Below are 23,087 nucleotides of genomic sequence, written 5' to 3' on the forward strand. Positions count from 1 at the left end.
TTGGCAGTCTCCATTTAGCAGCATTTTAGGTTTATTACTTGCTAGCCTCCTGAAGGCGTGTACGCACGGCCAGTGGCATGATTCAGAGAAAGACACAATGTTGCTCACTGTGAATGTGCCACTTAGGTCTTGCGGCAGAGGTCGCAGACGCAGAGAGGATTTATTTGCAGAGTGATTAATAGTTGGGAAGCGTTTGTGGGAGGTAATAGGGCAGTGGCGACTCAAACGCCGTTACAATGGCTCCAGTGTGTTCCTGCGGCCATGCTGTGTGACCAAAAGGATGCTTCGAAAGTCATTTATCAACTGATGTGTGTCCGCTGGTTGCGTCTTCGTACACAAGTGTTGGATCTGAGTTGCCTTCAGTGGGTGTGTCATAACAAATACCGGCAGCTGCTATATTTGTATATTTTCACCCAGTCTCTGCATACTAACTTACAGCTGACATCCCTGAATCGAGCCCAGTATGAGCAGTTATACTGCTATATATTAGTTGGCTGCCGATACTATAAGATAATGTAGGAGGACGGGCTTATACCATTTTTCTGACAAGTGTTTGCTTTGTGTCAATATTGATGTTGAATAAAATGCAATGGAATTCTATGACAATTCCATTTTTAAATTCATCACGCACTAAACCGCAGGAGAGCTGTGCGATCCATTCATAAATACGCTTCTAGTCCTCTGCTAAAGAGAAAAGGTGTGTCTGTACTTTAACTAGCATTGTCTTTCATCGGGGGTAATTCCAAGTTGATCGCAGCAGGATTTTTGATAGCAATTGAGCAAAACCATGTGCACTGCAGGGGAGGCAGATATAACATGTGTAGAGAGAGTAAGATTTGGGTGGGTTATTTTATTTCTGTGCAGGGTAAATACTGGCTGCTTTATTTTTACACTGCAAATTAGATTGCAGATTGAACACACCCACCCAAATCTAACTCTCTCTGCACATGGTAGATGCTAGAATCAAGTGGGCTAAGGGACCTTTTCCGTCTGGGGGAGGAGTCACAACACAAGGGGGGGGAGCAAGGCCAGCGGGATAGTTCCTCTACTATCCACGCCACCAACTATTACCTTTAGTAATCAGGTGGTGAGCGGAGCGAGCCACCGAGCCCGAAGCGTGGCGAGGGTACTTTTCGGGTACCTTGTTCGCCCGTAGCTCCTCCCCCTGGTGACGTGTCTCCTCCAATAGATACGTCAGAAGGTCCCTTCTCCCACTCCGATAGAGAATCAACCCACTGCACATGTTATATCTGCCTCCCCTGCAGTGCACATGGTTTTGCCCAATTGCTAACAAAAATCCTGCTGCGATCAACTTGGAATTACCCCCATCACCCGTGCCCATACGTGCTTACTCCTCAAAATGACTGCAATATTCAGTTTATAGCCAGAAAATTCCATCAGTTCATGCAAGAATTATTATTTTATGTACACGTTACACTGCCAACATACAGGGATCTGAAAGTAACAGAATCCCTAACTGCATCGCACAATGGGGGTAATTCCGAGTTGATCGCAGCATCAAATTTGTTAGCAGTTGGGTAAAACCATGTGCACTGCAGGGGAGGCAGATATAACATGTGCAGAGAGAGTTAGATTTGGGTGGGTTATTTTGTTTCTGTGCAGGGTAAATACTGGCTGCTTTATTTTTACACTGCAATTTAGATTTCAGTTTGAACGCACACCACCCAAATCTAACTCTCTCTGCAAATGTTATATCTGCCCCCCCCCCCCTGCAGTGCACATGGTTTTGCCCAACTGCTAACAAATTTGATGCTGCGATCAACTCGGAATTACCCCCAATGATTCATATTTGTACACAAACCTAATGATTTGAGTACAAATTCGTCGTTTGGGGGTCTGCACAGGCACAAGACGCGTGTGCAGTACAGGTCTTATGATGTCACACGAAGCCCCCGTCAGCCGCAGTATGATTGACATTCCGCAGAGCTGGGGCGTGACGGGTACAGGATCAGTGTCGTCGGACACACACTTCTTAGACCCCGGTATCTGGATCCTAAAACCAGGCTGAGTAAGCTTCACCGGTTGTTGCGACAGTGATCCGAGGATGCGCCCTCAGACGCAGCGCTCGGATCCTGGCTAATACAAACAGGCTGCGTCTTTCTGCTACACACGCCTCCTGCTGCATTAGAATTTGAATTAGCCGGATTTGCACAGACGTTTCCTTGCAAACATGAATCGTACCCACTATTCACTCAATACTTGAACAATGAACTCAGATGAAACAAATAATATATTTAAAAATGACGTCTGAATTGAGCTTTTGAAAACAAGTTTGCAGAGCGCAGGTTATTTCCTTGGTCTGGCATGTAAAATATTGTGAAGGCACATCTGCTCCTACCACAGGCATAGCTATAAAGATAAAGAATATTAAATGCTTCCAAGTGCTGAACGGTTTGGCCACAAAGCTAATTTCATTGAAAGCACAGATCACTTTGATAATAGAAACCTTTACAGAGATGATTTTAAAAAGACCTCTGCTCTATAAGATATACAGTAGGAGGGAAGTATTTCCTCTGGTAAAGGAAACTATTTTCATACAGTTTTGTTTTTTGTTTATCTTAGTTTGCGTCACTTTTAAAACGATAATATCTTCCAAATGGTCTCATCAGTCCTTCAAGGACGTTTGTTTTTAAAGAACATGCCGGATGTATTTTGAACCTCGTCATATTGGCCAAGACAGGCATTAAATGTATCAGTTTTATCAGGGGTAGACAATGGGGGTCATTCCCAGTTGATCGTAGCTGTGCTAAATTTAGCACAGCTACGATCTTCTTCCCTGACATGCGGGGGAACGCATGTCAGTCCGGACCCCCCTCGCAGAAGTGCAAAGGCATCGCACAGCGGCGATGCCTTTACACTTCAAGAGTAGCTCCCGGCCAGCGCAGCTTTAGTGTGCTGGCCGGGAGCTACTCATCGCTCCCCGTCCCGCAGCCACTGCGTGATGAGACGTGACGCAGCCGCTGCGGCCCGCCCCCCGTTTGGTCCGGCCACACCTGCGTTGGCCGGACCAAACCCACGAAACGGCGGCCAAACACCACCGTTCCGCCCCCTCCCTCCCATCGATCGCCTCTGCCTGTCAGTTAGGCAGAGGCGATCGCATCCCTGCTACAGCCTTCGGCCGTCTGGCATGCACCGGCGCACTACGGCACCGGCGCATGCACAGCAGGGACCCGTTCGCTCTGCTGCGTTAAAACGCAGCGAGCGAACGGGTCAGAATGACCCCCAATGAGCGGCACTCCAGCTGCTATGGAAGTACACATCCCAACAAACTGCTGCAGTTTTGCTGTTATGCCTCACTAGAACTGTGGCAGGGCATGCTGGGATGTGTAGTTCCACTGCAGCTGGAGTGCCGAACGTGCCTTACCCGAGTCATATGCAATATTTAGTGTTGTGTTTTCTGTCGCCTTTAACAAAAAATAAACAGAACCATTTGCCCATTAGGTCAGTTACGGCCCATACACACTAGACGAGAGAATTAAAGATATCGCTCAGAAGGGCCAATCTGTGTGAGATCTTTTACAATCTTGTCTAGTGTGTACACTCAATGTCGTTAACGATGGGCGCTCCCACGCTTCGTTAATGACCCCCTCCCTTGTCAGAACATGTACAGACGAGGGAGGTCCTCATTAACGTTCCCCTCGCCACCCTTCCCCGTTGGCATCGGCAAGTGTGCATGCACTTGCCGTTGGCCGGCAGCCCGCCGGGTCCTCGCCGCAGCCAATATCGGCGTGGTGGTGGCTCGTTCAGTGTGTATGGGGCTTTAGAATGGACCTACAAGTATAAACGGTTCCTTATAAATACGATTCAGTTAAACATAAAGGACTTTTCCTTGCCCACGTCATACTACAGTATCTTATGTCTGTGTGGTCCAACAGTCCGTTCTTCAGTACTGTGGCTCCATTCATTGGCTGATTGGCAGTGTTCCCTGAAGGTGATACCCCGTAAAAGGAGGAGCAATAAATCTGACAACAATAATCTCTATAGAATCATCAACGGTTGAGATTTATGTACAAATATTTCCTGCAGTTATCTGTAAACATGGTTTTGTTGTCATCTCCTTTTTGTTCTTTGTTGTTACACTTCATATTGCCGCACTGCAGTAGTACAATCACGGTGATGACACACTAAACAAACCATGAAATCATTATAGGAACATAAGAAAGAGGAGGAGACCCCTGCTTGCTACAGCTTACGATTTATATGCATTGAGGGGATTAAAACAAGGCACAAGTGCACAGGTTGTCACAGAGGTTTGATTTGTTGCTGTTGTCTGAGATCTGTAACTTTTATTTCAATATAAAAAAATTTCTAATGCATACAGCAGTGAAATGAAGTTGCATAGAGCACAGGTTTGAAGATGAACTCATTTTGGATCTAGAATCTAGAGACATTTACTCGGAGCATCAGATCTGACGAGATCTGTTTTTGAGGATTTGCCCTGAAATTCTTTTTATCATGCAGAGAACGTGTCTGGGGGTTGGGGTGCATGAAAAATACAGTTTTCACCCAGTGACAATCACACACCAGCAATTAGCCACTGTGAACAATTAGCACATCTCATTTGCTTGCTAATTATTACAATTAGCCACATAGTCTTTTTAGTGATTGGGGGCAACACATTAAGACTTCATTATATTTGTATTTAAATATAAAGACGGAGTATTCGCACCTCAGAGCTCTCAGGCATTCTGCAGCTCTCAGCCAGTCCCCACTGGGCTGGTACTGAGGCTAGGCAGCTGTGGGGGGGATGAGGCTGCTTTGGCTGCGATCACTTGGGGCGTTCTTGATTGGGGATGGAATTAGAACGTGCGGTTCAAGTCCTTTTCTTAGCGCAATAAATGGGAAGCTGGCATCTCGGCACACATTATAAAAAGTAATGTTGGGTAAAGCTGTGCGAGAAGCCAGACAGCGTAAGATACAATTGAGAACAGCTTGACTCATCAACTCAACACAGACTGTTAGGGTTGTTTAGGAAGCTGAGGGGCACACAAGGGTCTTGCAGGGCAAGGTGACCAGTCTCAGCTGTATTCTGCTGCGCTTCCTCTTCTGGGTTTACGTATGGTTTTTGTTTAATTTGTGATCTTGGCATTTCAGCAGAGAGGGAAGGCCGCAAATCTTCAGAAGATGCTGAGTTTTGCACTGATTTATATTGTGGTCCGAGAGGCACTTATCATCAAGGCTTATTTATTTTATTTTTTGGGGGCTTTTATGCCAGCACTTCTCAGCAGCATTATAATATTCCTCTCTTGTCCTGTCAGCTCCGTGACAATGATGAAGGACCCTGCTGTTTCTTTTAGACACTAATGAAGCCTGAAAGCTTTTAAACATGACAAAATTTTCCAGAGTTTGTTGATTTACGGTTTTTATTTTTTATTACTAGTGGTAACCACAGCTCTGGCAGTGAGGCGGGCGTGCGGATCACCGCTGAGAATTGCTGTGCCACTTTATGGCAGCGAAAAAGCACTAAAATAAAGGCAGATCATTCTTCTTCCACTCGCAGACTATTTCCCAGCAAAAGATATTTATTGTCTGTCTGTCGAAAAATCAAAGCACATACAAACATCTAGACTATCCATTCCACAGGTATTAGGTGGATTCCTTCTCTGTAGAGAAATACTAGAATAGGCAATCATTGCTCTATTGTGTCAGGTTGGCAAAGCCCCTTTCCACCTGAGTGTGGTTCATCAAATCGACAGTGTCTAGGTCGACAATGTTTAGGTCGACCACTATAGGTCGACAGTCACTAGGTCGACATGGATGGAAGGTCGACAGGGTTTCTAGGTCGACATGTGCTAGGTCGACAGGTCTAAAGGTTGACATGAGGATTTTTTTTTTTGGTGTCGTTCTCTTCGTAGAGTGACCGGGATCCCAGATTAGTGCACCGCGTCCCCTCGCATGGCTCGCTTCGCTCGCCATGCTTCGGGCATGGTGCCTTCGCTTCGCTCGGCACACTTTACCGTTCCAATCGTAGTCCACGTGGATCATTAAGTATGAAAAAATTTGAAAAAAGAAAAAAAAATTGAAAAACTCATGTCGACCCTTAGACCTGTCGACCTAGCACATGTCGACCTAGAAACCCTGTCGACCTTCCATCCATGTCGACCTAGTGACTGTCGACCTATAGTGGTCGACCTAAACATTGTCGACCTAGACACTGTCGATCTTCAGACCGGATCCCTTTCCACCTTTACAGGATCCTCTTGCAGCTTGTACTATACATTACTTTACCGTCCTGGTTTACATACTGTACGTAAATGTGGTTTAACATGTGTTTATATCATCAGGCAGATTTGTTGTCTTTATTGCCTGTGATATGACACAGTTCAGCTGTGTTCTCTACACTTGGCGCATGTGTATCTGTCATCTGATTTCCATGGGATGGGCCAGACCTCTGCCCTCTTGTATCCGGAATCCTTAGTTATGCTCATATACAGTAAGCCAAGAACAAGGATAGGAGAAACAATATTGGGGGTCATTCCGAGTTGATCGCTCGCTAGCTGTTTTTAGCAGCCGTGCAAACGCTATGCCGCCTCCCACTGGGAGTGTATTTTAGCTTAGCAGAAGTGCGAACGAAAGGATCGCAGAGCGGCTACAAAGTTTTTTTGTGCTGTTTTAGACTAGCTCAAAACCTACTCAGCGATTGCAATCACTTCAGACTGTTCAGTTCCTGTTTTGACGTCACAAACACGCCCTGCGTTCGCCCAGCCACACCTGCGTTTTTCCTGGCACGCCTGCGTTTTTTTCGAACACTCCCTGAAAACGGTCAGTTGACACCCAGAAACGCCCACTTCATGTCAATCACTCTGCCGCCAGCAGTGCGACTGAAAAGCTTCGCTAGACCTTGTGTGAAACTACATCGGCCGTTGTGAAAGTACGTGCGCACAGCGAACATTTTCAGCTAGCGATCAACTCGAAATGACCTCCATAGTGTAGTATTTCAACCAGCGCGGAAACCATCAATGTGCAATCTAATTTCACGTACCAGATAATAGGTGAATAATTGCATCTCAGAATAATATTACGGGTGTTCCCTCTAGTGTTCACAGTGAGGATATTCTGGGTCATAAGGTAGCTCCATGCAGAAAAGAAATAATCCTTCATCAATTAGTTTTTTTTTAGACACAAGTTTTAAACCAACAAAACACAATACAAACAAGGTTAAAACACAAACAGGAATATCTTGGTAAAGGAGCAGTCACTATTGCAGCAAAGCCCAATTTTCAGTGACTGTACAGTGTTAGAATAAAGGACTCGGTTCTATTGCAGTATAGAACATGGACTTATTTCTTACCCATTCATAGATAGTTGCTTTTGTCTATATAAGTGTACTGAATATACAGAGTCCTGTACGTGTGCAGTATGACAGTATCATGTTTATTTCTACTATGTATCTTTGTAAAGAAACAGTAAAAGCAAAACACATCAAGCCGTGTCAAACCGCCACCCGAGTGGGAATTCCGTGCTTCGATCTTGGATTCTGATCGCCGGCATTTCACCGGCTGTCGGGATTCCAGCATCGGTATCCTGAATGCCAGATCCTGACAGCCGGTAAATTACCCGCATCCTGGAAGGAGTATGTAGGCCATTTGCATGAACTCATGGGTGTCTGCAAATATACAATGCTACATTTGGTGCTAGGTTACTTGCTGCAGTACTGCTGGTGCTGGGGTACTTGCCTGCGGTTCCGGTATGGATGGTCGACCATGTTATGGTCGACAGTCATTAGGTCGACCACTATTGGTCGACATTGACATGGACACATGGTCGACACATGGAAAGGTCGACACAGGGTTTTTTTTGTGTGTGTTTTTTTACTTTTTTTGGTGTCGTTTTTTTGCGTAAAGTGACGGGGAACCCCAATTAGTGCACCGTGTCCCCTCGCATGGCTCGCTTCGCTCGCCAGATTACCGTTCCCAATCGTAGTCCACGTGGATCGTAAAGTATGTAAAAGTTCCACAAAAGAAAAAAAATGTGAAAAACTCATGTCGACCTTTTCATGTGTCGACCTCTCATGTGTCGACCATTTTCATGTGTCATCCATGTCAACCATGTCAATGTCGACCAATAGTGGTCGACCTAATGACTGTCGACCTTAACATGGTCGACCATCTGAACGGATACCCTTGCCTGCAGTACTACTGGTGCTGTGGAGCGTGCATGCAGTACTACTGGTGCTGGCGTCCTTGCCTGCAGTACTGATAGTGCTGGGGTACTTGCCTGCAGTACTACTGGTACTGGCGTCCTTGCCTGCAGTACTGCTGGTGCTGGGTTACTTGCCTGCAGTACTACTGGTTCTGGGGTACTTGCCTGCAGTACTACTGGTGCTAGGGTACTTGCCTGCAGTATTTCTGATGCTGTGGTGCTTGCCTGCAGTACTGCTGGTGCTGGGGTACTTGTCTGCAGTACTACTGGTGCTGGGGTACTTGCCTGTAGTACTACTGGTGCTGGGGTATTTGCCTGCAGTACTACTGGTGCTGGGGTGCTTGCTTGCAGTACTACTGGTGCTGGGCGTACTTGCCTGCAGTACTACTGGTGCTGGGGTACTTGCCTGCAGTACTACTGGTGCTGGGGTACTTGCCTGCAGTACTACTGGTGCTGGGGTATTTGCCTGCAGTACTACTGGTGCTGGGGTGCTTGCCTGCAGTACTACTGGTGCTGGGGTACTTGCCTGCAGTACTACTGGTGCTGGGGTACTTGCCTGCAGTACTACTGGTGCTGGGGTACTTGCCTGCAGTACTACTGGTGCTGGGGTACTTGCCTGCAGTACTACTGATGCTGGGGTACTTGCCTGCAGTACTACTGGTGCTGGGGTACTTGCCTGCAGTACTACTGGTGCTGGGGTACTTGCCTGCAGTACTACTGGTGCTGGGGTACTTGCCTGCAGTACTAGTGGTGCAGGGGTGCGTGCCTGCAGTACTACTGGTGCTGGGGTGCTTTCCTGCAGTACTACTGGTGCTGCTGTACTTTCCTGCAGTACTACTGGTGCTGGGGTACTTACGTGCAGTATTTCTGGTGCTGGGGTGCTTACCTGTAGTACTACTGGTGCTGTGGTACTTACCTGCAGTATTTCTGGTGCTGGGGAGCTTGCCTGCAGTACTACTGGTGCTGGGGTACTTTCCTGCAGCACTAATGGTGCTGGGGTACTTGCCTGCAGTACTACTGTAGTACTAGTTGACAACTTCTAATACATCTAGTAAAGGCATTATAGAGCATAAACAAATGCAGATTAGCTCTGTTCATACATTTCTATGTAAATACGTGTGTGTTAGTAGTGCATTGGACCTACAGGTATTGCTGCCAATGCAGTATTGATGTATGTCTGCCTCTCCTCTCAAGATTGGGAAACAAGAATAACATTAATACCGTCAATCTTCTTTACAGGTACCACAGAACGGGTCTGTCTGATCCAGGGCACTGTAGAGGCCCTTAATGCAGTCCATGGGTTTATTGCAGAGAAGATTCGAGAAATGCCACAAAATGTGGCCAAGACGGAGCCAGTCAGCATCCTGCAGCCACAGACAACAGTCAATCCTGACCGCATCAAACAAGTATGTATCTCGGAGATCCCTCAGAGGTCTATATAAAATGTTATTGTCGCTGGGCCTCACACATGGCGTAGCCGTGTGTGTTTTTTAGGAATTGGTTTAGAAGGGAGGATTGTTCTATTAAAACTTGAAACACGGCAGACCCTCTTGAGGCAGGTCACACATACACATGTATATTGAAATTAATATATTTTTCAAATTGAAGGAACTTTCAGTAAAGCTTGTTTACTCTTTAATTAATTAATTCATAATTACTAACTATGGCAAATTGGTGTCACTCAGTGACTGAAATGGAGATTTGCATTTCATTCCCCCAATTCCACAATCTTAGTAATGAAAAAGTCCCAACTTATTTAAGTGCAAGCACACATTTACAAAAAGCAACCTCACATTGGGGGTCATTCCGAGTTGATCGCTAGCTGCATTAGTTCGCAGCGCAGCGATCAGGCTAAAAAACGGCACTTCTGCGCATGCGTATGCGGCGCAATGCGCACGCGCGTCGTACAGGCACAGCGAACAATGTAGTTTCGCACAGGTTCTAGCGAAGCATTTCAGTCGCACTGCTGGCCGCAGAGTGATTGACATGAAGTGGGCGTTTCTGGGTGTCAACTGAACGTTTTCAGGGAGTGTTCGGAAAAACGCAGGCGTGCCAGTAAAAACGCAGGCGTGGGTGGGCGAACGCAGGGCGTGTTTGTGACGTCAAAACAGGAACTGAACAGTCTGAAGTGGTCGCAAGCGCTGAGTAGGTTTTGAGCTACTCTGAAACTGCACAAAAAAACTTTGTAGCCGCTCTGCAATTCTTTCGTTCGCACTTCTGCTAAGCTAAAATACACTCCCAGTGGGAGGCGGCATAGCGTTTGCACGGCTGCTAAAAACTACTAGCGAGCGAACAACTCGGAATGACCACCATAATGCTTATAACACATTTACCCCAAGCAGCCCTACGGCAGCTGCTGCAGTGTATGATGCTGTGTGTTGCTCTTAACATGATTCCCCTGTAGTTATTGGACAGCTCATAGCTGTTTAGTCTGACCACCATGGAGCATTGTTACTGCAGCCAGTATATATATATATCTATATATATATATCTATACACATACTAACATACTTGTCTGAACTAGAAATGCAGAAACATATAGCATGGTTTTATAGCGGCGACTACAAATATGCTGTGAGCTCTGTCCAATACATCTTTGTACGGTTTTTAAACGACTCTTGACAATCTCACACTCACGGGGTAAAAGGTCAGACACACTTGTTCTTATGATGCAGATATAGCCCCTGCAGCGATAATATGCATTGACTTAACCTGTTTTTCTATCTCTTATCATAGATGTCAGTAATATTGTCTTCTGTGTGTACGCAGCTAGAATGTACTGTATGACAGAGTTAGCCCACGTGATCCAAGTCTCCTTATTGTGTAAAAGCCCCTCCTGTCACCCAGCGTTGTGCCAGGGTAAATGTTTCCTCTCACCCAGCGTTGTGCCAGGGTAAATGTTTCTGTTACCGGAGAAAGGACAGTGCTGTTCACGTATATAGCTGCCTGATACTGGGTTGCTTTGCCCTCTATATATGGCATATGGTGAAACCTTTTTTTTTACTTTTATTTAACTATCCTGCTAAAATTGCTTTTTTTTATCACTAAACCGATCTCATCCATCCTCCTCTTCACCCTCGCTCTCCCTGGGAATGCTTTTTTTTTTTACCTTTTTTATTTTCTCCCCCCCCCCCCCCCCCCCCCACCTTTTTTTTGTTTAACTCCTTCAGTGCCAGCCAGAACTGTGACTGCATTGCTGCCCTACAGACTGATGCTGGCAGTGAAGGGGTAAGTTTATTACTAGAGCTGACTGAATTCTGCTTCTGACCCTGCTTTGTTCTGCAGACATTGTCATCATTACCACCAGCCACCAAGTCCTCTCCATCCGACCCCATGACCATCTCCAGAGCCAGCCAGGTACAGTACCATTCTCCATATACCATGTTACTCACGTAGAGCAGGGCAGTGCCATCCACCAAGGATCATCGTCATGGGGAAGGGGACAGAGGCCCCTGTAGCCGATCGCTAAATTACATTTACAGCAGATGGGGTCTATAGTGAAAGTTAGCAATTCATTTAGGGGGAATAGTGACAGCACTGGCAGTAAATTGGCCTTTTGATGCTGAGCACTTTACTAGTGTTTTGCTATTGTTTTCCATATACACATTGTAGCACAGGTTCTCATGATCTGTGATAGAACGAGGCTAAGGGCCTAATTCAGACCTGATCGCAGCAGCAAAATTGTTCTCTAATGGGCAAAACGATGGGGGTCATTCCGAGTTGATCGTAGCTGTGCTAAATATTTAGCACAGCTACGATCATTCACACTGACATGCGGGGGGACGCCTAGCACAGGGCTAGTCCGCCCCGGATGTCAGTGCCGCCCCCCCCCCCCCCGCAGAAGTGCAAAGGCATTGCACGGCGGCGATGCCTTTGCACTTCAAGAGTAGCTCCCGACCAGCGCAGCTTTAGCGTGCTGGCCGGGAGCTACTTATCACTCCCCGATCCTGCAGCGGCTGCGTGCAACGGCGGCCGGACTGCTCCCATGAAACGGCGGCCAAACGCCGCCGTTCCGCCCCCTCCCACCCAGCGACCGCATTTGCCTGTCAATCAGGTGGAGGCGATCGCAGCCCTGCTACGGCCTTCGGCCGTCTGGCATGCGCAGTAGAGACCCGTTCGCTCGGCTGCGACAAACAGCAGGTGGGGCAGATATAACATGTGCAGAGAGAGTTAGATTTGGATGGGGCGTGTTCAAATTGAAATCTAAATTGCAGTGTAAAAATAAAGCAGCCAGTATTTACCCTGCACAGAAACAATATAACCCACCCAAATCTAACCCTCTCTGCACATGTTATATCTCCCCCCCCCTGCAGTGCACATGGTTTTGCCCATTAGAGAACAATTTTACTGCTGCTATCAGGACCAAATTAGGCCCTAAATTCAGAATACAGTGAAAAACATAGAGCGAGTGCAGTTGGAAAAATCAAGTGCAATCTGGCCAATGTAATCTGAGCATTCAGAATAGGGCCGTACGAGTACCTAGCGTCAGCTCAGGCAGATGTGGAGACAGTAGGCCAATGTGAGAGCCAGTGATGCAGTCACTATGTATTATTATTCTAGAAACACTTCTAGGAACAGATATATGTGGGATGTCAGAATAAGAATAATGGAACGTAACATGGCCCTTTTTGAGTATTAGATTAGTGCCAAGAAGAGATAGCGGTTTTAATGTAGGGACATTCGTTTGTCCTCACAAGTGCTTAGGAATGACAATTTATTATACACACCAGAACTACCATTTATTGTTGTGATCCATTAATTTCACTATCTTTTGCGTAGATGTAGGATATGTTTTCTTTTATCAAGTTTTGTTTATTTATATTAGACGAATTGCAACTCGTTCTTTTTAATATTTTTAAAAGTTGAGACAAATACATAGAAGAGAGTTATTCAATAACATTTTATCAATTAAAACATAGTCACATTAACTTTTAAACCAGCAGATTCAGCAATCCATTGTAAAGTTTCCCATAAATGGCCAGACGCGTGTGACCAAGCCCGATAGATCCAATAGCTGAGTCCAGGTAATGGGTCCCAGTTGATGTAGCTGAGAATCACTGGTGAATTACAGTCGGCCAGGATTTCAGGAAGTCCAATTTCCTTACATTTTAGATAAGGTCACCAAACTGCCTATACATGGGCCTGATTCAGATGTAGTTGTACTGAGCTTCGTTGTTACTTACTAGGAAGGTATAAGTCGATGCCTGCCGCATCTGCAACACCATCGGCCGGCTGAGTGACCCGTGAGGTTACGCAGCCTGGCTGCCGCAGTTCTGTCCAAGAGTACCGACTGAGATTCTCTCCTTGGCACTCAAAAAGGCTGCCATCACCGCCCCCCAAAGGGCTGCAGGCTGTCAATCACTTGGCGACAATGTGCAACAATGCAGGTCCATGTGCGACAACGCAGGTATAATGTGCAACAACGCAGGTCCATTACTGCACATGCACAGTATGGGTCCTGCACATGCATAATGTGCCAATTATCGGTGCATTGCGTCTCCAATAGCAGCCATTTTTGCCAGCACAGAGTGATTCACAGTATCCAGCACTGCAGGGTCTCCAGTCTGTTTATGAGCATTACATGCTATAAAAGTTCTGTTGCAGCACCCACTCAATGCAGAGGTCACAACTGATAACCAGGCAGAGCTAATGAGATCAATCATTAAATTACAATGTTTCATTACAGTCAATTACACTCTGCGCTCTTTGGTCCTGCCGGCGATTTCATAATTTACGGGTGTTCTCCTGCCTGCAGCGCCTGTCGGGAGTTCTTGCTGCCTTTTGTTCCCCACCAGGGCAGTGCTCGGCCTTTAACCCTTTCCATAAATGTACATCTGTCTCCATTGCAGCACAATATGAGAAATGAAAGATTAGCTGGATACCTTGTACTTACTGTGGTGTTTTCTCCAAGCCACACAGTGATAACTGCTAGGTTTTTAGCTAAGAAACCTTGTCAGAATTAGAATAAGAACAATGTATATGTAAAATGACTGAGATTAACAACATACAATATATTTTAATCCTATCATTGTAAAGATTAGTTTTGGTCAAATTATGAAAGACGCATCAAAAATCAAATTGGGTAACTTGTGACTATCCAGATGTTGTAGAACTACCAGTCTCAGCAAGCTGAGTTTCTTACTCCACAGGAGCTTGAAGGACACAGCTTTTCTACCTCTAACCTTAAATTATGCCTTTTAACAGTATTTCTTAGTAAAATAAATTATCAGTATTAAAACTCTGCCTGTAATGATATGCGTGTTTAGATATTGTCCGCCATCAAAGATAAACACATTAAGCTCCATTCTTGATTTATAATTCATGTGATTTCCACCTGTCTTTTTTTTCCCCCCTTGGCTTCTTCTTCTTCTTTTTCTAACCTCAGGTGAAGATCATCGTCCCCAACAGCACTGCAGGACTGATCATCGGGAAGGGAGGTGCTACTGTGAAGGCAGTAATGGAACAGTCTGGTGCATGGGTGCAGCTTTCCCAGAAACCAGATGGCATTAATCTACAGGAACGAGTGGTGACTGTAAGTGGGGAGCCAGAGCAAAACCGCAAAGCAGTAGAGTTGATAGTGCAGAAGATCCAAGAGGACCCACAGAGTGGTAGCTGTTTGAACATCAGCTATGCCAATGTCACCGGACCTGTAGCTAACTCCAATCCCACAGGATCCCCTTATGCCAACACTGCTGAAGTTCTGCCTACCGCTGCTGCTGCAGCAGGGCTTCTGGGACATGCCAATCTTGCCGGGGTGGCAGCTTTCCCTACTGTCCTCTCCGGTTTCACTGGCAATGATTTGGTCGCTATTACATCAGCTCTTAACACCCTTGCCAGTTATGGCTACAACCTCAATACTCTAGGTTTGGGACTGAGTCAAGCAGCAGCCACTGGAGCACTAGCAGCTGCTGCTGCAAGCGCTAACCCAGCCGCAGCTGCAGCAGCAAACCTGCTGGCTACATACGCCAGTGAAGCAAGTGGCGGTGGTGGCAATGCAGGGGCAGCGGCTGGAACGTTTGCACTAGGCAGCCTAGCTGCTGCCACCGCAGCTACCAACGGATATTTTGGGGCTGCATCCCCTCTAGCTGCTAGTGCCATTTTGGGCACTGAGAAGTCAACGGACGGCTCGAAGGACGTAGTAGAAATTGCTGTGCCAGAAAACCTGGTAGGTGCCATTCTTGGCAAAGGTGGCAAGACATTGGTGGAGTATCAGGAGTTGACTGGCGCCAGGATACAGATCTCCAAAAAAGGGGAGTTTGTCCCCGGCACCAGAAACCGTAAGGTAACCATAACAGGCACACCAGCCGCCACGCAAGCTGCCCAATATCTAATCACGCAACGAGTCACTTATGAGCAAGGTGTTCGAGCGGCCAACCCACAGAAAGTGGGTTAAATGCCCTCCCCGTCCTTCCCTTCCCTGGTTGTTAACTTAATTGTTCCCCCCCCCCCCTTACCCCTTCTTCTTTTCATGGATGTACTGTATTTTGCAGAAGCGATTTATATTTTATTTTTTATTAGAATTTTTGTTTTTTGTTTCCGTTTTTTGTTATAGGCGGGGGAAGTGCGCGTCGGGTTATTAATATATAATTATGCAAATGAACGCAACAGTGTTGACAAAGCGCATCTGTAAATAATACATGTTCTGCGGATGTTTTAGAGAGGGAATTTTTTAGTGTTTTTTTTATTTTATTTTTTAATTTGAAGGATTTTGACAGATTATCTCTCTCTCTCTCTCTCTCGTTGAGGTTTATTGTTTACGCGTCAAAAAGTAAAAGTTTTTTGAAGCCTGCCATTTTACCAGCATTGTTGTAGTCGAAAATGAACTGAATGTAAACATGAAGTGACGCATAGGTTTTAAACTCTGTGAGGCCTGACGAGCCCGGTAATGCACTGCAGTGTCAGGTGTTGCTGGTCCCCTCAGAACCGCATAGTAATCAGTATTAGTCCTAAGTGACGCTGTAACTGAACTACTGTTTTGCTGGAAAACAGCAGGGGGTTTGGGTGGGTAAGTTACCTATAAAACAAAAGGGAGTAAGGAATATCAAAAGCACTGTCCAACTTCACTCATGCTTCCTGCCCTGGGGTGGCAGCGTATGAGGGAAACAATGTTTTGGAATAAAAAAAAAGAAAAAAAAATAGTTTTAAATTAAAACAAAAAAGATAGATATATATATATATATTATCTAAAAGCAATATAGTTGCAAAAAAAAGCACTGTAAAATATATATTAAAAATGGTTAAAACTGTGGAAAAAAAAATAACCTTTTTTGGTAAGTTTACAGATCAGTGTCTTCATAACAACCTGTATGACGGTGAATATTCCGGCTGGCCAGGCTACATTTCTATCATTTATGGCTCATGGATCCCATCAGATTTACCTCTTCTGACGGGTGAAGTTCGGTTTTTACAAGAGCTGTGTCTGTTTTCTTCCTTCATTGGGTTTCCCTCCCGCCCCCTTCATGCTGAAATCCTTTAAATCCCCAGTCTCTCACCCCCATCTTGTTTTAATTGCTTTATAAATCACCCATGCTTTTTTCCTCCCCTAGATGACCTTGTTTCCAATCGTACTCTGGAGAGACAACCGATGTCATACGTTCAGCAACATTTCACAATGGCAGTTCTAGTTAACCTATTCATTGCTATTGTGTGGGCCTGTGGCAGCTAAATTGTTATTCGGAAAAGGCATTCCTCTCTGTCAAACGACCTCTAGCTTTGATTTTTCTCCAACGTAAGATATAACCAAAACTGTTAGTTACCGCTTTTAATTAATGTTAATGATTTTCATTTGGGGTTCATAGTACTGGGGTTTTAAGTAGACCCCTCCGTGCCTGGCCAGCCAAGCACCAGTTGATCCATTGACATCCTCCCCGTTTTAGACTTAGTGTTGTGCTGTGTGTGTATTGGACATTTTCTGAGCCAAAGCACACACGCACGCAACCAATGAAAGTGCCAACTGTTAGCTGATGAGGTTTCATTATCTGCAACGACTTAGTGAGGGCGTTGCCTTTTAAAACGCTTCTGATTGTGTATAATTTTAACACTAGCAATCTCTTAGTGTTGTCAATGTAGATTTTACTGTGAACAGTATCTGTGATTTTTAGCTGTTTTGATCTCTCCGGGGCAAGGCTCAGTCAGCCACTGCAGGCTCCGATAGACGTTTAGCTGCATGTTCTTTTTCCGTGGGGCATCTTTATGTCGGCTTCAGTCAGTACTTCCCTGCATGCTTGTTTAGCTGAGGTAGTGTTCATTTCCGGCGTGTGTCTACCTGTCGCAAGCGCAGGTTCCTCCAAGGGCCATTTTATTTTATTTTTTTAGAATAAGCCTTTTTGTTCTCCAACTTGTCACCTCCTCCTCCATGTTTCTGAGTGCCAACTTAGCCAGATCATTCTGTTTAACCTCTGCATTTGGGCCACCTCAAGCCGCTGAAAATGTGGCTGTTCATAAACCCAGCATCTTCTCATGCTATGCATGCAGTCGTAAAAAAAAAAAAACACAAAAAAAATAAAAATAAAAATCAATGGACAAGAAAGTAATTAAAAATAGTAAATAATAATACTAAAAAAAAAAAACTAAAATGCTGGCTACCTCTGGATCATCAGGCTGAGAAATTCCCAAACAACAGTTTTCCTTCCATCTTAACTTCAACCCATTGATAACGTCCATCATAACCAACTCAGTGACATTTTCCGCTGCTCCTCCTGTGCAACCGATAACTGAACAATGATTGTGATGTCCTCTCGTGTGGTTTCTCGCCCAGCATCTCTCTTTCTGAACTGTGATCTTCTTCTTTTTTTTTTGTTTATTTTTTGTTTAACTTTTTTTTTTGTTGTTCATTGAACTTAACATTTTTTTTTATATATATATAATACCTTCATCACCATGTTATATAATATAATTATGGAGTATTGATTTAAAACATCCTTCCCGTCAGTTCCTTTACCCACAACCTTCCTGCCTTACTCCTGTGCAGTTTCTGTTCACTTTTATTAGTCCACCCGCTCCCCAATTTTCGAGAGGCCTATGACGCACTGTTGAGCAAAGCCACGTGATGTGTTGCAGGCTCCTCAGGTTTGGGGGGAATCTAGCCATTCCAATCTGATGATCAAGTCAATTTCTTTCTTTTTTCCTTTCTTCTTTCTTTCTTTCTTTCCATTTTCACTTTCTCTTTGATTACAGAAAGAAAAAAAAACATTTTCAAAAAGAGAAAACTGATATATATTAAAAAAAAAAAGGAATGATATTGCTTGTTTTTAAAATGGAAAGAGCAAAGCTGTCGTACAACTGTGTTTTAATTGGTAATGGTTATTTATCGTTAATAGTCTCTGTAGCTCTGTAAGTTTTTATGACAATACAGTGTAACTAGTGGTTAGCCGATGATGCGAATATATTTACTCATATCATTATAAATGTGCTTTGTTCATCATGTACCATCACTGTCTCCCGTCTCATTATTTTCCTTGCATGTCACTAGTTTCAATTCATTTATAATACATTAACAGTGAATAATACCTATCAGATTTATTTTCCCCACTGTCCTGGTTTTAGCAGGTGCACCAACACAGAGCTGCAGGTCATCAGCTTTCCATGCTCAGATTTCCTCCTTAAAATGAACATGCTGCATTAGAGAGATTTGCTACACTTACCGGATGCTACCTTGATCCCAGCCATCACCCTCTTATGGCGTGTTGTAAGTGGCACCCAGCATTAAAACGCTCTGCTTCTGGTTAACTGTGTGGAGGGCAGTGGCAGGACACAACATACAACCGTCAAAGGGTGGTTACTCGCCTCAATATCGATATTATATATTCTCTACAGAGAAAAGCCTCTGAAGCTAGCAGAGTTCGCAGAACCCATGCACATTGCAGCATATTCATTTTGCAATAAAAGGCAGCAAAGCAATTTGATCACACAATAGGAAACGCTGCTTCAGACTTTAAGAGACCAAGGGCTGTGAGAAGCAGATAGATGGCTTCTTAGGGACCTGTTTATATGAATCTTGGGGGAAAATGTTCAGACCCTTTGTCATATCTTTCTATTCCAACAATCTCTGGGAATCATACATTCCATTCACAGTGTAAGATCTCTGCACCCTCTGGTTCAGACTGTGTGTGGCAAGAGTTGGGCGTCCTTCCAGCCTGTTACATGGATTCTCCTATAGCCATCGCTGTTAGCATGTTGTAAACCATACCTGGCAACAAGGCACTTTACTTTCACAGTAGCAGACTTACAAATACAAGGCATATACCTCATACTAGACTATTATTTGAACAGATTTTATTACCAAGACCTGTTGTGGCCTTTTCTGCAAAACTTGACTTACAAGTCGCACCAGTCCTGGATATAGCGGAAAAACATCCAGAATTATAGATTTCACCAATAGAGAAGCTGCAAAATGTACTGCTCTCTGTAAAGTCGTTAAAGCATGTGACCTAAATGCGTTGCCCATTTCACGTGCCGCCAAGACGTAATGAATAACTGGTGACGTGATCAATTTCAGAAACGGTTATTCCGGAGCAGCTGTCTGGTATTGTTTAGGTGCCTTCTCGCCATTCTAAAAGGTGTGCAACATGTCAACAGTACGTTAATCTCTGACGCAGGATGGTCTCCAAGGCATTTCATTGTAGCCCCTCTTCTGCAGTGAGAGGGTTAAATGTCCATTTTTTTGTTATGTATAGCTCATGGGTATTTCCAATGGATCCATTTCCTTCCTCAGTCTAGAAAATCTGACGGAAAGGAACCACGATTGTAACTTCACCACAAGGGGGGTGGTTCACAAAGAAAGATTTCTTTGCCTGTCATTTCGAAATCATAACCAGCAGCACGTCTTGAAGCGGAGAACAACACAGGAAGCTGCTTTTGTCTTGTAAAAGAATGCCGACCCATTCATGTCTTGACAATGTGCTTCTCTACAGCATCACCATTAACTCAAGCTTCACTCATAGATTCTCCTGCACCCAGCACCTCCTGTACAGTCTTACCCCTTCATCCCTTAGCACTGTAGTACAAGGAAGGGATTCAAAGCAGCACCGTCCCCCTTTCACATACTCTCAAGTGAATCCTTTGGCGTTTTGATATCTTAAAGTAGTTGCACTTGAGTATATACAGATGGGTCCACATTTATCTTGTCCTTTAATAGGATTAACTGAGACCGGGCAATCGGACTTAATCCCCTGCTGTATTGTTCTCTGTATTGTATTGCAGCTGAGAACAATAGATGAAGGATTTATGTTAATAAAACATGGTGTGCCTAGGCGCAGCAAAGAGGCCAAGATAACTGTGGATCTATCTGTAGATGTGAGCAGACCAGATCTTGCAACTTTTTATTAATAAGAAGTAGATATTTGTTTGGAAAAAGCCTTCCGTAGCCCAGCGGGCTTTAAAATAATCTTGGGTCAGGCTTACAAATTCAGTGGGGAGTTACCATGCCGTAGGGCCGTAATTGGTGGTTTCAACACATAAATAAAAGTCACAGTAAGTTGATATGAGTCCCTATTACTTATTCCCCACCCCTGTAGTTCAGTTGTTCTGTTCTGTAGCTCACAGTTGTGGTGTAAACCAGTCACTCAATTATGCCTTGACACAATCTAATTATGTCCAAGCATGATTTCCCTTACATAGACCATTGGGACTGGCTCGGCATTGCCATGGATACAGAGACCCTGCCAGCCCGCTCAGCTGTTCCCCCGGAATGCTCAATTCATCCTTTGCAAAACAGGGGAATTTAAATGCTAATGGTAATTTCAGACCATGATTGACAAGGAATAAATGCATTCAGCAGCTCCGACCTCTTATCTGATAATAGAAGACCTCAGTTACAAGCTCCTGCAGTTTAGAAGAGCCCAGTGTTGGTTTGCTTTGGCTGGGTTTCACATGCATTGATATTATATAGTACTTGCAGTGTGTGAAAGACTTCAGTTATACTGTGATACACAAAGCTTAAGAAGTTATAATGTTTAATGTCAGCCACTGAGAGATGAAAAGATTTCACTTAGTTAAGAAAAAAAGGACATTGAGGCCAAACTAGGACTGAAATGTCTTTTGTGTAGAAGAATCACATCTTAAAATACTGTATGGGCTACTCATTGCATGAGACTAGACAGTCTCTACCACACACTTTACAGAGTCTAGGGTGGTCATTCCGAGTTGATCGCTAGCTGCCGTTGTTCGCAGCGATAAGGCTAAAAATCGGCATTTCTGCGCATGCGTATGCACCGCAATGCGCACGCGCGACGTACGGGTACAAAGTTCTTTGTGGTTTTGCACAGGTTCTAGCGAAGCTTTTAGTCGCACTGGTGGCCGCAAGAAGATTGACAGGAAAGGGGCGTTTCTGGGTTTCAACTGACCGTTTTCACGGAGTGCTTAAAAAACGCAGGCGTGCCAGGGAAAACGCAGGCGTGGCAGTGCGAACGCTGGGCGGGTGTGTGACGTCAAAAGCCAACCCTCCATCGTTAGAATCAACGCACACGAAGAGTAAGTTCAGGGCTGGTCTTGTTTTGCACAAAATGTTTTTGCAGGCGCTCTGCTGCACAAGCGTTCGCACTTCTGCAAAGCGAAAATACACTCCCCGGTGGGCGGCGACAATGCGTTTGCACGGCTGCTAAAAACTGCTAGCGAGCGATCAACTCGGAATGACCACCTATACACCTTGCATTTCATCTGCTCTGTATTAGTTAACTGTCACAATTGCAGCCCAGTTTTTATGTGTGTATTTGCTTCACAACATGAAAGCAATACAATCACAGAATAATTAATTTTCCCTGTTTATGCAAAAATGAACATTAGGGGGTTAAATGGTGCATTCTGATTTAAACTATAACGCCACTTTAAAAAGTGCTGCAAAACTGCTGAAAATCAGTGGTTTGCAAAAGTACCATTTACTGTTTAAGCCACTAAGAACAGTAGAAACATGGCGGCCACCTTTTACCTATTACAATGAGGTTGTCAATAATTAATAGGATGCATCCAACGCTGTACTTGCCAAGCAACCCTTAGCGGAAATGCACTCGCCAAAGGTTCTGTCCCCTACTCTATGGGTGCGGTGGACACCCAAGAGTGGGAATAGCCCCTGTAAGCCGAGATTCCGGCTGTCGGTACTGTCAGCAGTCGGGATTCCGGCAAATTAACTACATGCTTAGGATTGCACTATTTAGGGGACATCAGATGAAAGAATTCTTGATGTTTTTCTATTTCTTCATTTGTTCCCCTTAGTTGATGCCAACTGCCAATTTATCTATTCAAAAGCGTAGCGGAGATTGCTCATTACAGTGGTGTGTGAGCCACAGATACTCATTTAGAGTTTATTCATTCACAATAAACTTGGGGCCTCACAGACTGTAAATATAGCCTGACCATCTTTTCAGCGCTACCAAGGAAAAGTAACATCTATTAAACTAGCAATCAAGGTCAGATTGGGGAGTCAGGGCTTCAGATGAAATAACACAGAGACGTTGAAATGAGTCGGAATTAGCTTCTTAGTATATTCTACATCTTTCAGAAAGGTTCTGTTGTAGATAATACGGGCCCCACTAGTTATATATTGCTGTACATTACAGCTAGCTATGATGTACACGCAGATGATGGGGCATTTAACCATGGAAATAGTACATACGCAGCTTAAAGTAATTAGTATGTTAGAGCATACTGTAGCCATTATATAACAGAGCTTCTTGTAAAGTGTTAATTATATTCTAGGCACACTCCTAGGTACTGTAAACTCCTTGGGACAACTAGGTTTGGGTGTTGCCCATAGCAGCCAATCCGAATCAGGCTATCATTTCTCTATTACATCCTAGAAAATAATGGAATATGATTGGTTGGGGTGGTCTTCAGTATGCCGGCTGTCGTGATCCCGGCGCACAGTATACCGGCGCCGGAATCCCGACAGCCGGCATACCGACACTTATTCTCCCTCGTGGGAGTCCACG

General features: G+C 44.7%; 1 protein-coding gene across 4 annotated transcripts in view; it reads left to right on the forward strand.

Moving 5' to 3' along the window:
- NOVA1 (NOVA alternative splicing regulator 1) overlaps nucleotides 1–18,590 on the forward strand; it is a 123,163-nt gene extending 104,573 nt beyond the window's left edge. For 3 of the 4 annotated variants that reach the window (XM_063948159.1, XM_063948162.1, XM_063948160.1), the window contains exons 3-5: nucleotides 9,403–9,569; nucleotides 11,449–11,520; nucleotides 14,549–18,590. In XM_063948159.1, coding sequence (XP_063804229.1) covers nucleotides 9,403–9,569; nucleotides 11,449–11,520; nucleotides 14,549–15,556 — 1,247 coding nt within the window. In that variant the 3' untranslated portion in view covers nucleotides 15,557–18,590. The remainder of the gene's footprint in view (nucleotides 1–9,402; nucleotides 9,570–11,448; nucleotides 11,521–14,548) is intronic. The other variant, XM_063948161.1, reaches the window with a different exon arrangement.
- Nucleotides 18,591–23,087: the final 4,497 nt, after the last annotated feature.

The sequence above is a fragment of the Pseudophryne corroboree genome, chromosome 12, assembly GCF_028390025.1.
Source record: "Pseudophryne corroboree isolate aPseCor3 chromosome 12, aPseCor3.hap2, whole genome shotgun sequence".
NCBI classification, from domain to species: Eukaryota; Metazoa; Chordata; class Amphibia; order Anura; family Myobatrachidae; genus Pseudophryne; species Pseudophryne corroboree.